Genomic DNA, 18,513 nt, shown 5'->3' on the forward strand with positions numbered 1-18,513 from the left:
TACAGATATCCAATGTTGGGCCATGTCCATCATTAAATATCCAGGTATTTGCAATCAACTGAAAATTAACTGAGCACTAACTGATATTAAGATGGAGGGGCATAATCAAAAGAAACGTCTTAAGTCTGATTCAGACATATGGCACTAGACACCCAAAGTCAGCAGTGGGAAAATATCCATTTTCAAAAAGTATATCTTAGAATATTTTTTTCTGAATATAGTCTATCTAGACATCCAGACCATTGATCGTTCAGACCGCCAGTACGTCTTATCTTTTCACTATATTTTCAACCAAAAATTCGTCTAAATCCCAAACGCCCAGAACAAGTCCATTTGGATTTGGGAGGGGCCAGAATTGTGATGAACTGGCCACCCAGACATGGCAACTAGAGAATAACACGGGTTCAAATTTATCTCCATCCCTGCAGGAACTCAATTTCCCCGTCCATGCAAGTTTTATTGCTGTCCCTATCTATGCTCCTGCCCCATTCCTGTAAGCTCTACTTTAATTGCACAAGCCTCAAACACTTATGATTTTAAAGTGTTTGAGGCTTGTGCAGATGGTAATGGGGCAGAGACAGGAAAAGAACTTGCTGGGATGGGAAAATGAGTTCCCGCAGGGACAGAGAAAATTTGTCCCCGTGTCATTCTCTAATGGCAGCAGAGCAGTGGGGCACCTTACAGGCCATTGCTGTGAACTTCACAAAAAGGATGCCACATAAAAATCTCACCAGACCCCCAAAACCCACTATATCCACCTGTCTACAACCCCAATAGCCCTTATGGCTGCAGGTGCCACCTATATGGCAGTACAGAGTGAGGGGGGACATGATCGAGACGTTCAAGTATCTCACGGGCCGCATCGAAGCGGAAGAAGATATCTTCTTTTTCAAGGGACCCACGGCAACAAGAGGGCATCCGTGGAAAATCAGAGGCGGGAAACTACGAGGTGACACCAGGAAGTTCTTTTTCACTGAAAGGGTGGTTGATCGCTGGAATAGTCTTCCACTGCAGGTGATTGAGGCCAGCAGCGTGCCTGATTTTAAGGCCAAATGGGATTGACACGTGGGCTCTATTCACTAGGCAAAGGTAGGGGAGGGTCATTAGGGTGGGCAGACTAGATGGGCCGTGGCCCTTATCTGCCGTCTATTTCTATGTTTCTATGTTCTATGTTACAGTAGGGTTTTGGTTTTTTTTAGTGGGCTCACATTTTCCACCATGAATGTAGTGGTTACAGTGGCTTGAGGGACTGGGTCCTCCTCTCTTTGGTTCACTAGCCCACCCCCCATGCTACTTAAGACACCTGTATGCAGCTCTACTAGGCTTTCCTATGGCAGGTGTTGATGTTCCGGAGACAGGTATGTATATTTTTATTCTGATCTTTATTCCAGGACAAGCAGGCAGCATATTCTCTACATGTGGGTGACGTCATCTATGGAGCCCTGATTGGACACTCTCGCAAGCAAACTTGCTTGAAGATCTTCAAGCTTGTGAGAGTACCCGCGCATGCACGTGTGCCTTCCCGCTCAAGTTGGGGGCGGGTCTCCTCAGCGTGGCCTTAGTTCTTCGTTTTCCACGGAGCCAGAAGCCCAGTTCCTCTGCTCTGCGAGATTGGAGTGCCTCTTGCATCGCGGCTTACTTCGTTTTTTTTGTTTTCGGGTAAGTCACTGTGCGGCGCATTTACTAAAAAAACAATTTACCTTCCTTTCGACTTCCGTCGTTGACCCGGGGCTCCGGGTACGACTTGGCCAGTGAGCCTTGCGCAGCTGCAGCGTTGCTCAGATCCTATGTCCCGGTCAATTTCGGGTTTCAAAAAGTGCATCCAGTGCGGTCGGGTGATTTTTATCACTGACCCCCCACCGTTGGTGCATTGAGTGCCTCGGGGCCGACCATCGTTTGGACTCCTGCCCGCATTGTGCTACTCTCCAACCGCAGACGCTTCGAAGGAGAAGGGCTAGGGTCCTCGAGTTATTTGGCATGGATCTTGCGGTGGGATCCTCGGCCTCGGTGGGGGCGTCGGCCTCGACTTCGTTGAAGTCGCCCTCATCTGTCAAGCCTTCAGTGACTGCCCCGACGAAATCTATGGCTCCGGGTAAGTCTCCTCTTCCTCCCTCAGGTTCCTTGGCGAAGAAGCCTACCCCGGGGTCTCGGGGGTACAGTGGCCCATGCACAATCGAGACCTCCTTCAAAGCATGCTTCCACTCAACGGAAATACTCTTCCTTGAAGTCACCCTCATTGGAGCACATTGCTGCACCTGCACGACCTGATCCTATGGTCTCGGTGCCAATGTTCGAGGACATGCTAATGGCCATCCTGCAGACGCAGATCTCCTCGGTCCTGAGCCAACTTGCCCCAGTTTCAGCCTTGACCTCAGCTGGCCAGCCTGAGCGCCCGCCCGAAGCCCCTCACTGGCGGTCTCGGCGGTCTCAAAGATTTTCCTCTAGTGGGTCATCCCCTGCTGCTTCGAGGCTCGGGTCCCCGCCCCATGCGCTTCGGTTGAATCATCCTTCAAAGCCGCTCCTTCTTCGAGGCTTCCACCCTCGAAGCGGTCAAGAGACTCGCCTCCTCGGGGCATATCTCCTGCCCCGCGTTCCTCAAGGCGCTTCATGGAGCTGGTGCGGTCTGGCCGCACCTCGTGCTCTCGTCGGCGGTCCTCCCCATCTGTCTCCCCGGGTCGGGGTGGTTCGTGGTTGAGGACTCCTCCCTCAAGGCTCTCGGGGAAGTTGGCTTCCCCCCCTGGTTCATCATACCCCTGGCTCTTCCCCCAGTGAGAGGCACCGTGGGGGATTTCTACCTCTCCGGGACTACGGAACAGGGCATCTTCTCTATCCTTCTCTCATGACTCTGATATGCCTGCGCTCTATTCCCGGGAAGCATCCCCTTCCTTTTTGGTGGCTCAACATTCCAGTTCCTCATTGCCTCAGGAGACCCCTTCGTCTCGGCCCTCCTCTTTTGCAAGATTTGTCTCGGACATGGGTAGGGCTCTTCAACTGGATCTCCAGTCAATCTCGGTACACCAAAGAATATCTGGATGAGTTGGAGCTCTCTCATCCCCCGAAGGAGTCCATGAGGCTTCCTTTGAATTAGGTTCTGAGACAAACCTTCCTCCGTAATCTGGAAGCGCCTTATGCCATCCCGCCATCCCTTCCAAAATGGAATCTCGGTACCGCATGGTACCATGTAAGGGTTTCGAGAAAGCGCTGCTATCCCATCAGTCCCTGGTCATGGAGTCCTCGCTGAAGTAGTCCAACCTCTCCAGGGTCTATGCTGCCGTCCCCCTGGGCAGAGAGGGCTAGACGATGGACAAGTTCGGTTGCTGCTTTTATCAAAACTCGATGATGGCGAACCGCGTCCTTAACTACAATTTTATGTTTACTTCCTACCTCAAGCACTGCTTGAAGGCTCTGCAGTCTTTCCTTCCTGATGTCCCCTCCCGCCGTCAGCAGGCGTTCAGTCACCTTTTGGAGACGTTGTCTAGTATCTATCTCTACATGCTGCAGGCCGCATACGACGCCTTTGAGCTGTCGTCCCTGGTCACAGCCTTTGCGGTGGTGATGCGTCGCTTGGCTGCGTCTTGTGGACAGTTTGCAAGATCGCTTGGCGAATCTTCCCTGTGTGGGGAACGAGCTCTTCGATGACTCGATCGAAGCAGCCACGAAACGCCTCTCGGAACATGAGAGATCCTTTGCCTCACTGGTGCGCCCTAAGGTGAAAGCCCCTCCTGCTAGGCAGTATAAGCTTCCTCCGTGGCGCTATCCGCAGAAGTCCACTCCTCCTCTGTCTCATCCGCCTCCTCAGCGCCCTCAGCAGCAGTGTCCTGCCAAGTCTCAGTTGCCTGTGGCGACGAAACCGACACCGTCTTTATGACAATTACGGTCCGGACACTGGTGTCCTGCGCCCAGCGGTCTTCCCCCCCTTCCCATCGGGAGTCGGCTTCATCTTTTTTACCTTCAATGGGAGATGCTGACAACCGATTCCTGGGTCCTCTCCGACTCCTGGGTCCTCTCCATAATTCGGGAGGGATACTCTCTTCACTTTCAGCATGTGCCTCCGGCCCAGTCCGTCCGGGAGTTTCTTTCCAACAAGGCACATCTTCCCCTTCTGCTTCAGGAGGCCCAGGCTCTTCTCCACCTTCGGGCGGTCGAGGAGGTTCCGGAGCATCAACGGAACTCGGGGTTTTACTCCTGTTTTTTCCTGGTCCCCAAGACCAGGGACTTGCATCCCATTCTCGACCTTCGGGCTCTCAACAAATGCCTGGTCAAGGAGCAGTTTCGCATGCTCACTCTTCTGACATTGTACCTCCTCATGGACGAGGGGGATTGGCTTTGCGCCCTGGATCTGAAAGAGGCCTACACGCACATCTTGATCCATCCGGCCTCTTGCCAATTCTTGAGATTTCGGGTAGGGACTCTCCATCTGCAATACCGTGTTCTCCCCTTCGGCCTTGCGTCTTCCCTGAGGGTGTTCACAAAGTGTCTGGTGGTGGTCGCCGCAGCCCTGCGGATACAGAGGCTCCAGGTTTTCCCGTACCTGGACGACTGGCTGATCAAGGCGTCGTCTCATTCGGAGGTTATCTTAGCGACCCGACTATTTCTCCAACGTCTGGGATTCGAGATAAACTTTCCAAAGTCCCAGTTGTGTCCGTCCCAATCTCTCCAGTTCATCGGAGCGGTGTTGGATACACTTAGCCTATATTCGTTCCTGCCTCGTCCTCGTCGGGAGTCCATCATCCGCCTTTGTCGGCAGGTCTCCCTCCATTCGACCATCTCGGCCAAAAGCATGATGATACTACTGGGGCATATGGCCTCCACCGTGCATGTGACGCCTTTTGCCAGACTTCACCTTTGCATTCCGCAGTGGACCCTGGCCTCGCGGTGACGTCAGGATCGCGACCCGGTCTCCTCCAGGATCGTAGTGACTCCTTCCTTGAAATGATCTCTCCGCTGGTGGATGCGCTGTTCCAGTCTTTCCAGAGGTTTTCTGTTTCACTCTCCTCCGGCGCAGGTCTTGACAACCGACTCGTCTGCCTGTGCGTGGGGAGCTCACCTCGACAGTCTCCGGACACAGGGGCCTTGGACTAGCGGGGAGCGGCACTGTCACATCAATCTGTTGGAGCTTCAAGCCATTTTCAACTCTCTCAAAGCCTTTCTTCATCTGCTTCGCAACCACGTGGTCCTCATCCGGATGGACAACCAGGTGGCCATGTATTATGTCAACAAACAGTGGGGTACAGGGTCCCTGTCTTTGCCAGGAAGCTCTCAAAATTTGGGAATGGGCGATTCGCCACAACATCTTTCTCAGAGCGGTCTACATTCAGGGCCAGCAGAACTGCCTGGCCGACGGGCTCAGTCGCCTGCTGCAACCTCACGAATGGTCTCTCAGTTTGCGGATTATGTGCCAGGTGTTCACTCGGTGGGGGACCCCACAGGTAAATCTGTTTGCTTCCCCCCTGAACCACAAGCTGCCTCGATACTGCTCCAGGATCTATTTTCCGCACCGTCTCAAGGCGGATGCGTTCCTCCTGGACTGGGCGGGCCTGTTTCTCTATGCATTCCCTCCCTTTCCTCTGATTCTGAAGACTCTAGTCACACTCAAGTCTGTGCACGCCACCATGATTCTCATAGCTCCTCGGTGGCCCAGGCAGCCCTGGTTCTCCCTGCTTCTTCAACTCAGTGCCAAGAAGTCTTTTCTCCCGGATTTTCCTTCTCTGCTTTTTCAGAGTTGGGGTTCTGTTGTGCATCCCAACCTGCAGTCCCTGCATTTGATGGCTTGGTTTCTCAGCACCTGACCGTCTCGTTCCATTTCTCTCAATCTGTTCAGGATGTTCTCGAGGCATCTAGGAAGCGGTCCACTCGACAATGTTATTCTCAGAAGTGGACCAGGTTTTCCTCTTGGTATTCATTGCTGAGCCTGGAGCCACAGTCTGCCTCCTTGCCTTCAATGCTAGGTTATTTGTTGCACTTCTCTGGTCTCAAATCCACTTCTATTCGAGTCCACTTCAGTGCCATCGCGGCTTTTCATCGGCCGCTTGAAGGGAAACCGCTTTCGGTTCATCCGGTGGTTTCCCGGTTTATGAAAGGCCTTTTCAATGTTCATCCTCCCCTCAAACCTCCTCCCGTGGTTTGGGATTTCAATGTAGTCCTTGCGCAGTTGATGAAGCCTCCTTTTGAACCTATTGATCGGGCTCATCTGAAGTATCTCACTTGGAAAGTGGTGTTTCTTATTGCGCTCACGTCTGCCCGCAGGGTCGGTGAACTACAAGCTTTGGTTGCGGATCCGCCTTTCACTGTCTTTCGTCATGATAAGGTGGTTCTCCGCACCCATCCTAAGTTCTTGCCTAAGGTAGTTTTGGATTTTCATCTCAACCAATCCATTGTTCTTCCTGTGTTTTTTCCTAAGCCCATTCTCATCCTGTAGAGATGGCTCTTCACACTCTTGACTGTAAGTGGGCGTTGGCTTTCTATCTGCAACGCACTCAGACTAATCGGACTGCTCCTCAACTTCTTCATATCTTTCGATCCGAATCGGTTAGGGCGTCCCGTGTACAAGCGCACCTTGTCCAACTGGTTGGCTGTGTGTATTTCTTTCTGCTGCACTCAGGCTGGTCTCCCACTGAAGGGTCGGGTCACGGGGCATAAAGTCAGAGCGATGGCAGCGTCTGTTGCTTTCCTCAGGTCCACGCCTATTGAGGAGATCTGCAAGGCCGCCACATGTTCCTTGGTTCATACCTTCACCTCGCACTACTGTCTGGATACTTTCTCCAGGCGAGACAGCCAGTTTGGCCAGTCTGTTTTGTGTAATCTGTTCTCCTAAACTGCCAACTTTCCCTCCTCCCTTTTTGGTTAGCTTGAAGGTTACCCACATGTGAAGAATATGCTGCCTGCTTGTCCTGGGATAAAGCACACTTACTTACCATTACAGGTGTTATCCAGGGACAGCAGGCAGATATTCTTACAACCCACCCACCTCCCCGGGGTTGGCTTTTTTGCTAGCTATCTGAACTGAGGCCATGTTGAGGAGACACGCCCCCTAGCTTGAGCGGGAAGGCACACGCGCATGCGCGGTACTCTCACAAGCTTGAAGATCTTCAAGCAAGTTTGCTTGCAAGAGTGTCTGATCGGGGCTCCGTAGATGACGTCACCCACATGTGGAGAATATCTGCCTGCTGTCCCTGGATAACACCTGTTACGGTAAGTAACTGTGCTTTGTGGGGGTGTGAGGGAGTCAGTGATCACTGGGGGGAGTGTGTGTGGGTCTTTACATTGTCTCTGCAGTGGTTATCAGGTCACCTTGGATACCTTTTTGGCACTTATACCTGCTTTTACATCATCTAACTCATAATATATATGTTTCATCCAGGAAGTCTCGTGAAATATTTGATTATTCCTGCAAGGTGACTTAGGCCCAAATTTTGTAACCAGCGCCTAAAGTTAGGCACCTATTTCGGAGGCGCCCAACTAGATAGGCGCCTATCTAAATTGAATAACAAGCTCAATTAAGCTTTTTAATCAGTACATATTGAAACATAGGCGCCTATCAAGAAAGCGCACCTTGGTTCATTCAATAAAAATATTTTCAAAAAAAAAAAAAAGAAAGCGCAATTCTGTAACAAGCGCCTCTAAAAATTTAGGCGACCTTCTAAAAAATAGGCGCTATGCATGTTAGGCATGGGCATAGCTATGAGTTAAGCGCCTTCTTACAGAATCACTGCTCTTAAGCGTGCTTAAGCACTCGCATGGGCACCTAACTTTTAGTTAGTTAGTTAGAGCTGGCCTATATAATGGGCGCCTCCAAAATAGGTGCCACTCAGCATGATTCACTAAACAGCACCCAATTTTACTTGAATCGCACTGAACAGTGCCTATATAGGCGCCTAACTTTTGGGCACTTCTTATAGAATTTGCCCTTTAGTCTTGGTTGGCCCACATCCTGCCCAAATATCACCCTATCCACTCCTCCAGATATGCCCCTTTCAGCTTTGGGCGCACAGCGGCATTCATGGACCTAAAAGGTCCCTGGATACTTCCAGAAAGTCGGTTTGATTATCAGCAAGTGGACGACCTGTCTTTTAGGTTGTCCATGTGCCAACTTGGATGGGTTTTTAGATGTATTTAAGTTTTGATTATGAGCCCCAAGGTGTCCTCTTAGTGTGCAGATAAGGTTAGGACAGCATGTTTTGTTGTTCTAACTTTATCCACTTACTTAGCTGGTTAACAGACTGAATATCATAGTTGTTCTTCTGGCTCTTCCTAGGCTTTGTCTCCAGACAGCAGTTTTTCTAGCCTAATTGTATCCGGATAGCTGACTGAATATTGCTACTTTCTGAGTAATTATAAGCTCTGCTGTTGCACCACTCACACACATCTTCTCAGCACTATCCATTTGCTGCCAAGACAGTCTGCAAGGATATTAAGCTGCACTATTCACACAATGCCACTGAGTCCAAAGCCAGCTAAGCCTTTTATCCAGAGAACCGCAGCCACTATCCAGATGAATGGCTTTAAATGTTGATCTGAATGTTGTCTTTACTGATTTATTAAATTATGGAAACTTGTGGCTTATTTGAGCCTGTATATTTTTTCAATTTCTTGAAATATATCTGTTGGTGTAGGAGAATTTGGATCTGTAATGGAAGGGGAACTTGCTGACACTGATGGAACCAGGCAGAAAGTTGCTGTAAAAACCATGAAATGTGAGTACTTCATTAAAGACTTCGGAGCAAATAAGAGTGTCATGGGATAGGAGGAAATGTCCTAAGTAGTATAATAGGTACACCTCATGTCAAAATGATTGACAGCTGTCAAGATGAGGATCGACCAAGCAGTGTTCACTTCTGGGTTAAACCCCGCCCACTCTCTGCCATACCACACCCACTATCACCGTCCCCGCCCACTCCCATAGGAATGAATGGTAGCTCCGCCCATGCCCCGCCCCCTGTTTACATCACTGGAAATGCACTTTCTGATTACGTCACCGGAAATGGGTGTGTCTGACCCCGGAAATGCACTTTCTGATGATGTTGACAGAAGCAGGGGAAATGAAGGCCCGTACATGCGCTTTTTTGACCACGTCAGCGGAAACAGGGTAAATGAAGTGCCGGAAATGCATTTTCTGATGATGTTAGCGGAAACAGATTTAGTCGAATCCCGGAAATTAATGTGGCTAAAAAAAAAGTGTCTTATTTTATTTTAGTTAAAAGATAGATGTTTTAAGATCTTATTGTTAGAGCAGTGCACCCACAGCACACAAGAGAAAAGACAAGCAGTTACTGATGCTTTTTTTCTTTCTTTTTTTTTAAAGAGGCACTTCAGAAGGGGCCATGGCAAAAACCTTGGTTAATGTTTGTGGGAGGGTCACTGCCCTATTATCATGGTGGCTACTGATAAGCTGATTAATCATGAAGGTTCTTGCAGCCCCTGATGAAGCTGTGTGGGGAGGTGTGTTTAAACATGAAAAAAAATCTACTGGTGTTGTCATAGTGATGTATTCCTTAGCTCTTTAACAAGCAGAAATAAAAGTTCTCACACTGAAACACCCCCCCCCCCCACTGTCCCTAACTATCCATGCTAAAAGACAGAGTTTAAAGACATATATTTTTTTGTTTAGAGCGAGGTTAACAGAGCTGACTGGAACAGGGAACAGATGAAGGAATCTTTATTGAAGCATATTTATTATGATCCAAAAGCAGCAGGCAGCTATGGAGGCATTAACCCTCTACTTCAAGCTGCTAAAAAGCACGATAAAATAATTGGCAGAAAAGAAGTGGTCGATTGGGTTGCCAGTCAAAATGCATACAATTTACACAGACCTGCTAGAATCCATTTTAAAAGAAATAAAACAATTGTGGCAGAAGTTGACAGCGACTTAGTGGAGCATGGGTGGAGGTACCACCATTCATTCCTATGGGAGGGGGAGGGGCCTGGATAGGAGTGAGTGTGGTATGGGCGGGGCTTGGGTGAAAGTGGGCCAGGTTTGGGTGGAAGTGGGTGTGGTGTGGGAGGGGTTTAGCACGAAAAGGAACGCTAATTGGTCGATCCTTATCTTGACAGCTGTCAATCATTTTGTCATGCGGTGTACCCATTATACTTTTGTCCTATTTTGGATTAAGAACTGGTTGAAAGACAGAAAACAGAGAGTGAGTTTAAACGGTCAATTTTCTCAATGGAAAAGGATAAATAGTGTGGTTCACTATATACTATGCAGTAGTGCTGCCCGATTCAGGAAAAAAATTTTGATTCAATTCAGGCTATTAAGTCGATTTTCCTGCCCAATTGGGTGTTTTTTTCAAATATCCTGGTGGGTTTATTTTATAGCCTCTTCACCCCTTTTATAGACTCTTCACCCCTTTTATAGCCTCTTCACCCCCTTTGCCTTCTCCTAACCACACTGGCACTGTGGTGTAAACAAACAAAAAAGACTTTTCCTCTCTCTGTTAAATCCCAGATCATGTTTGCGGTCTAACACCAGCTCTGGCAGGATACATGTTTCAAATCTGACATATTGTAATCACAAAACAGAAAATAAAATTATTTTTTCTACCTTTTGTTGTCTGTCATTATTCAAATCTTGTCCCTGGCTCTGGTTGTCTTCTGATAACTTGCTTGCCAGGGTCTCCTTCTTTCTCCGTGCTAACCATCCATCTTCTATCTCTGTCCTCCCCTTCTGTTTCCCTTCCCTCCCCCGGAGGTCTGGCATCTTTTCTTTTTTTTCGTCTCCATCCACAGATCCACCTTTTTTCAACTACCCTTTGATCCAGCATCTCTCCCTCCTTCCCCACCACCCCAGGGTCCACCATCTCTCCCTTTCCTTTTCCCAACTACCCTCCTATCCAGTATCTCTATCCCCCTCCACACCATCCCTTGTGTTCAACTTCTCTCCCTTTCTGTTCCTTCCCTCCCTAAATCCCATTGTCCACCATCTCTTTCCCTCTCCTCTGTTTTTAGACCCATTATTTCTTGCCCCCAAAGTCCGGCATATGCACATCTCTTTAAACCCCCTATTCCCTCCCTCTATGTACTTCTACACCAGGGGCCCCCTCTCCTGAAAGTTTGTCCCCCTGAAGGCCTGCCTGTTCCCCCTGAAGGCCTATACCACCATCCCTGAAGGCCTGCACTCCCCCCCTTGAAGGCCTGCACCCCCCCTTGAAGGCCTGTCCCCCCTGAAGGCCTGCACCCCACCCCGAAGGTCTGTTCCCCCTTAAGGCCTGCACTCCATCCCTGAAGGCCAACCTGTCCCTCCTGAAGGTCTGTACCAGCACCCCCGAAGGACTGAACCCCACCCAAAGTACTGCACACACACACACACACACCCCCCCCCGGAAGGCCTGCATGTTCCCCCTGACCATTTACCACATTTCAGCAGCCTGCAGAGAGGATCGCATGTGCTAGCGATCTATGCAAGCTGCTATAGGCCTTGGGAGTTGGCTTCCTTCTGCTGCGGTCCTGCCGCTCCTCTGACGTCAGAGGCAGGATCGCGGCAGAGGAAACAGCTCCGAAGGCCTATAGCAGCTTGCAGAGATCGCTAGCACAAGCGATTCTCTCTCTGTAGGTTGCTGAAATGAGATAAATGGATTCGCGGGAGGCCAGGGGGGAAGCCGGACACCAGCAGGAGGCCAGGAGGGAAGCCGGACACCAGCACTTCCCGACTGACCCTCCCCCCTCGCCCTCTAAAGCAAGAGCGGCAGCGGCAGCGGCTGGCCAGCAAGAGGCAGCGCTGCCGCTCCTGCTTTAGGGGGCAAGGAGGGAGGCTCAGTTACTGAATTGGGAGGCCGATTTTTTTTGTTTGTTTGTTTTAAATCTATTCGAATCGATTCACCCGAAGTGAATCGGTGAACCGATGTGAATCGAGCAGCACTACTATGCAGGTTGTCAGAGAGGTTGAATTTTCATTCAGTCACCCATAAACCTCTCCACATATCACAGTATTAAATAAACTAGTCTTATAGCCCGTTACATTAACAGGTGCTAAAATATATGTGTATGTGTTTGTCTTTATTTTTTTTTTCTCTCTCTCCTTAGCCGCTTTCTGTATTTCTGTCTTTCTTTCTTTCTTTATTTTTTTTTTCTTTGGCTGTCCACCACCACCCCTTGCCTGCTCCCCCTGTCCATTCTCCCTTCCTTTTACCTCCCCTGTGTCTTCCACCACCCCATCACTGCTCACCTTATCCAGCAGCAGCCTTTCTCCCTTTGTTTTACCTCCCCCCCTGTCCATCATCACCTCCTTCCTGCTCCCCCTGTCCAGCAGTAGGTCTGCCTTCATTTTTCTGCCCCCCCTGTCCATCAGCACCTCTTCCCCTGTCCATCAACCTCTTTTTCCTGCTCTCCCTGCCCAGCAGTACGCCTCCGTTTCTTTTTCTGCCCCTCCATTTCCCTGTGCTGCAGCATTTCCCTTTGACTAAGAAGGTAAGGGGGAAAAGAAAGAGACACCCTGGACCATGGAAGCAAAGGGGGGGGGGAGAGGAGACATCCTGGACCAAGGAAGGAGGGAGGGAAAAACAGACAGATGCTAGACCAAGGAGGGAGAGATACATATACCTTGGACCAAGGAGGGGGACAGAGAGATTCCTTGAAGTAAGAAGGGAGGAAGAGAGAAATCCTAGACCAAGGGGAGAGAGAGAGACCCTGGATCATGAAGGAAGAGAAGGAAAGAAAAGAGATGCTGGACTATGGAGGGTGGGGGGGGGGGGTTCAGGGGTGGTGGTTGCATGAGGAAAGGAAGAGATAGAAGAGAAAGTGAACTTGGGAAGGTTCAGGAAAACAGCAAAGAGATTCTGGGTATGGGGGGAGCATAGAAATAGGGACACAGAGAGGCAATACTGGACACAAAGGGAGGAATAGTGGCACAGAGGGGAATGCTGGACAGAGTAAGATAGAGACACAGAGAAGAGATACTGAACATGTGGTAGGCTAGGGAAAGAGATACAGAGGGAAAACATTGAATGGATAGGGAAGCAGAGGATAGATTTATAATTAATTGCTGTTGCCAGCTTCAGGTCTTCCTCTCTGGTGGGTCCTGTCTACTTCATGAAAACATGAAGTAGGCAGGATCCGCCAGAGAGGAAGGCCTGAAGCCGGCAACAGCAGTGAATTTTAAACGCTGCTGCTGCCTGAAGAAGCCAGGCCTTAACCACAAAGCTGGGGAGGAGGAGAGTTTTAAAAGGTACAGTGGCGGCGGTGGTGGTGGGGGGTTTGAAAAGCCATTGGCCGTGAAGTATGCCGCCTGCATACTTCACGGCCGACGGCTTTTCAGGACTTTAAAAACTTGCCTGTTTTATTTTTCAATGCCGTCTGGGCTTGGCCGCGGCCAACATCCGCCTCGGGCGGCCGACATCTGCCTCGGGGGGGGGGGGAGGGAGAGCCGAGAGCTTCGTGCGCATGCGCACTCCTACCGGTGCCCTACAGCGCACGGAAAACAAAACACGCAGATGGAGTGCTCATGCGCGGCTAGCGTTTTATTATATTAGATGGGGTCCTTTTACTAAGGCGCACAAACCAATTTAGCACACGCTAAATGCTAAGGCACTCATTATATTCTATGGGCTCCTTAGCATTTAGCGCGCGCAAATCTTTAACTCGCTAAATTGGTTTGCGTGCCTTAGTAAAAGGACCCTTATGTCTCTAATATCATTATAGTCCTGAAAGACCGAACATTCTTAGCAGACCACTTTTATCTGGGGAAAAAAGCTGCCAGAGCTTTATCTTGCAGGCTGTGTTAGATAGGGAAGACACTTCATAGGCTAAAAAAAAATCAATACTTTTGTCTGCCCCACATTATCATTAACAGTGAAGTAACTGTGAATAACTATAAAATTCTTAAATATCCTGAATAAACTATAAATCTAATTCGTGTGACCTTAAACCTTCTCCGGCAAGCTAAGTGAAGTATCTTCCAACTGAAGGATTTGTTTTGGTTGTTACTTGTTAATCTGGTTCTTGGACCGAGTCAGTTTCCTAAATTATTAGGACTTAATACATTGACTCTGCTAATAAAGAAAGAAAAAAGAAAGATATCCTTCTTTGTTCAAATTACCTTCCTGTTTCATTTATCCCATGTTTAGCAAGGATTTTGGAATTTGTGCTGTCTTCTCAATTCCAGGATTACTTATGGTTTTTCAGTTTGTTTGATAGTTTGCAGTCTGGCTTTAGGATATATTTTTAGTACTGAATTGTGTTTGCTTGCAATGATTAGTGAGTATAGACTGATCTAGAAAATAGCTGTGGTGATGCAACAGCATTCAATTTGGATGATCATGATATTTTATTGTCTTGCTACCTGGTGGTCCAGTGGGGCTGATTAGGCAGGAGTGAAGCCTACTCACTCTTGCCTCTAGCAGCTCCTGGTAGAAAATGGCTGCCATAAGCTCTGGCAGTAGCCTCTACTACCATTAGAGGTCAGCCTTCCACATTTGACGACTGCTAAAGTTCACAGCATAAAGACGGACAGAACTGACTTTTATGTGATCCAATTTAACCACTAAACTTATGCTTAAGTACTGAATGCCGGCACATAATTGCTTAGATACCAGCTTTGTCCCTGGACCACCCACAAAAGAGCTGGCTTTGAATTTAGCCATCTGTGGCAATATTCAGTGGCACTAACCAGTTAAGTGCCATTGAATATCAGTGGATAGCCCCAAATGAGCCCTTGACTGGCCAGAAGCTGTTTCTGGCTGGTTAAATCACTTTGAATATCAACCCCTTTGTTTATTTTATATGATTGTGTGTTATTGTGTTCTGTATTAGTTTCTTATGTTGTGTATTTTTTTAACATTGTGATTTTGATTTTGCTAATTATTATCATTTTCTGATTCGTATTTTAAACCACCCTGAGCTCCTAGTTAAGCAGTATGTAAAATTTTTATTATTATTTCTTGGTTTTTCTTCTTTTCAGTGGATAACTTTTCCCAAAGAGAAATAGAAGAATTCCTCAGTGAAGCAGCCTGCATGAAGGATTTTGATCATCCAAATGTTATTAAATTGCTAGGTAAGTGGGTAGCTGCCTGTAAGCACGGGGTTACTACATTCATTCTAGATTAGAAACAATTGAAATATAATAAAATAAGCCAAGGGGAATCCACCATTATTTGAGAATATTACTTTGCGTTCTTGAGACAGAAAGTAGTAATAGGGATATCCATTCATGAGCATGAATTTGATTCATATATGAAATGTAAAGTGCATGCAAAACACTTGTATATGCATATACGTACAAATTAACATGTATGCAATAGATTTGTGAAAAAATACACAAAAATGTCATATAAAATGAAGACTAGGCAAACATTTTGGGCCATACACATCCCTAACTTGTACAAATTTATGTATAGTGCTCCTTACCTTAATATATATAGTAACATAGTAAATGATGACAGATAAAGACCTGAATTGTCCATCCAGTTTGCCCATTAGTTATACCCATTAAAAATACACGATTAAATTAACTTGTCTCTTCTTTGATATTGCTGGGTCATATACTGTAAAGTCCCCCTGGTATTGTCCTAGGTTCCAAATGCTGAAGTTGACATCCAAGCTCACTCCAACCTATCCAGCCTTCCTATTTGCAGGATATCTACCATAAAGTCTGGCCAATAACATCCTCATGTTCCAAGTTAGTGGAGTTCCCATTGATGCCCTCCCCAGCCCATCCTATACAAAATCACCACATATGGGACACAGACCATGCAAGTCTGTCCAGTACTGACCTTAGATCTTTAATTTACATCCTTCATTATCTAATTAGAGATCCTTTATGTTTATCCCACGCTTTTTTGAATTTCATCACTGTTTTTCTCTCCATCACTTCCTGCAGGAGGGCATTCTAGCCATCTATCACCCTCTCCGTGAAAAATAATTTCTAAACTAAACTAAACCTTAAGTTTGTATACCGCATCATCTCCACACTCGTAGAGCTCGACACGGTTTATAGGGAATGGTATAGAGGTGGAACTCCAATGAGGGATACAGGACAGTATAGAGAAAGTTTAGAGGGACTTAGTATAATAAAGGGGAGTAAATATTACATTTTTGAGCTTAGCCAAGTTTTCAGATGTTTTTGGAAAAGTTGGAGGGCGCCCAGATTCCGAAGTGGGGTAGAAAGATTATTCCAGAGCTCTGTAATTCTGAAGGAGAGGAATGTCCCTAGTTTTCCTGGATGGGATATGCCTTTTAATGAGGGGAAGGATAGTTTGAATTTTTGGGTGGATCTGGTGTTGTTAGGATTCGAGGAATTCCAAGATAGTGGGATGAGGGGAGGATCTTGTAGGATCTTGTAGGATCTTGAAAGTTAGGCAAGCGCATATAAAGTGGACTCTAGAGACTACTGGAAGCCAGTGAAGTTTGGACAGGAGTGGGGAGACATGGTCAAATTTACTTTTTGCGAAGATTAATTTAGCCGCGGTATTCTGAATCCGCTGAAGTCTTTGAAGGCTTTTCTTTGTTAGGCATAAGTAGATGGAATTACAATAGTCTAGTCAAGTTAGCAAGATAATTTTTCACAACAATTGCAAATGACTCGAGGAGTTCCCCAGGGTTCTCCCCTTTCTCCCATTTTTTTTTTAACTTACACATGAGAGACTTAGGTTTATTGCTCCAGGAAAAGCATGTGGACTATTTTTTTCTATGCTGATGATATTGTACTGCTCTTTCCTGTATTATCTGATATGTCTTTAATGATGTATTTATGGCAGTTTTCAACTGGATGTCTCTCTGGAGTTAAATTCAGATGACAATTGTAATATAGTTAAAAGAAGCACATTTATTCCCCTTTTATTAAGCCACGACAGAGGTTTCTACCATTTCCTGGAGCGCTAAATGCTCCGATGCTCATAGAATTCCTGTGAGCGTCGGATCATTTAGCGCCCTGGGCCACAATAGAAACCTCTAATGTAAAAGAGGGCCTTAATGCAATATTGGGGAAAAGGAAATCAAGTTGATGCTGTAGAAAAGGTGAAACTGCAAAATACAAATGTTAAATTCAAAACTGAAATTAAACTATTGGGGGTTTGGTTGGATATAGGCTTAACTATGGAAGTTCAGGTCAATAATATGTTTTTTAAAAATTATGGTATAAATTAAAATTGTGTAGAATTAAGAACATAAGAATTTGCCTCCGCTGGGTCAGACCAGAGGTCCATCCCGCCCAGCGGTCCGCTCCCACGGCGGCCCCTCAGGCCTATCACCTGTGTAGTGGTCCCTGACTATTCCTATAACCTAGCTCAACTCCTATCTGTACCCCTCAATCCCCTTATCCTCTAGGAACCTATCCAAACCTTCTTTGAAGCCCTGTAATGTGCTTTGGCCTATCACGGCCTCCGGAAGCGCGTTCCATGTGTCCACCACCCTCTGGGTAAAAAAGAACTTCCTAGCGTTTGTTCTAAACCTGCCCCCTTTTAATTTCACTGAGTGCCCCCTTGTATTTGTGGTTCCCCACATTGTGAAGAATCTGTCCCTGTTTACCTTTTCTATGCCCTTCAGGATTTTGAAGGTTTCTGTCATGTCTCCTCTAAGTCTCCGCCTTTCCAGGGAGAATAGCCCCAGCCTCTTCAATCTATCAGCATATGAGAAGTTTTCCATACCCTTTATCAGTTTAGTCGCTCTTCTCTGGACTCCTTCAAGTACTGCCATGTCCTTCTTGAGGTATGGCGACCAGTACTGGACACAGTACTCCAGATGCGGGCGCACCATTGCACGATACAGTGGCATGATGACTTCCTTCGTCCTGGCAGTGATACCCTTCTTAATGATACCCAACATTCAGTTTGCTTTAGAAAGAAGTTTTCTGCAGGTTATAGTTTAGTCCTTAATACGTACCTCATTGGATTATTGTAATATCCTGCCAAACAGATGAAATGATTTTACAAAATGTTGCTGGTAAACTTATATTGGTGGGAAATAGATTAAATCATGTTACCCTGTTACTACAAGTACTGCATTGGTTGCCAGTTGAGGCAAGAAATGAATTGCTTTTTATTTTTAAAATTTTATATGGGTTATATCCAGGTTATTTGATTGATTTGATAACTATATCACTCAACTAGGTATTTACACTCTTCCCAAGAATTATTATTAGTAATACCATCTTGTAAAGATTGTACATTGCTTTCCTCTAGAAATAGAACACTCATGGGAAGAGCTGCAGAGTTTTGGAATTCTCTGTCCATTGAAATAAAAAATTGTCTAATATTGATATCTTTAGGAAAGTGATAAAAACATGGTTATTTCAGAAATATTTTTGATTATGTAGGGTGGATATTATGATTATATTTTAAGATGTATTTAACGGTTTGTAGATTTTTGATATTGTATTATCTTTTATTGTAACCCGCTTAAAACTTTGTAATTAAGCAGAATATACTGTAAATATGGAAATTAAATTACATTTCTTTTGTACGTCATGTGTTAAAATGTCAATTTTAATACTTATTTAGGGGTGCTAAATGAATCTGTGCTAGCTGCAAAATCATTGGTTATTTTTATATATCTTATTTCTAGCCTACCTATAACTAGGCAAGTTAT

The 18,513-nt window shown here is 46.6% G+C and overlaps 1 protein-coding gene across 2 annotated transcripts in view; it reads left to right on the plus strand.

Annotated features, from left to right (window-relative positions):
* MERTK (MER proto-oncogene, tyrosine kinase) overlaps positions 1-18,513 on the plus strand; it is a 226,077-nt gene that overhangs the window by 166,607 nt on the left and 40,957 nt on the right. For both annotated transcript variants that reach the window (XM_033936512.1, XM_033936513.1), the window contains 2 exons: positions 8,613-8,693; positions 14,891-14,983. In XM_033936512.1, coding sequence (XP_033792403.1) covers positions 8,613-8,693; positions 14,891-14,983 — 174 coding nt within the window. The remainder of the gene's footprint in view (positions 1-8,612; positions 8,694-14,890; positions 14,984-18,513) is intronic.

The sequence above is a fragment of the Geotrypetes seraphini genome, chromosome 3, assembly GCF_902459505.1.
Source record: "Geotrypetes seraphini chromosome 3, aGeoSer1.1, whole genome shotgun sequence".
Classification (NCBI taxonomy): domain Eukaryota; kingdom Metazoa; phylum Chordata; class Amphibia; order Gymnophiona; family Dermophiidae; genus Geotrypetes; species Geotrypetes seraphini.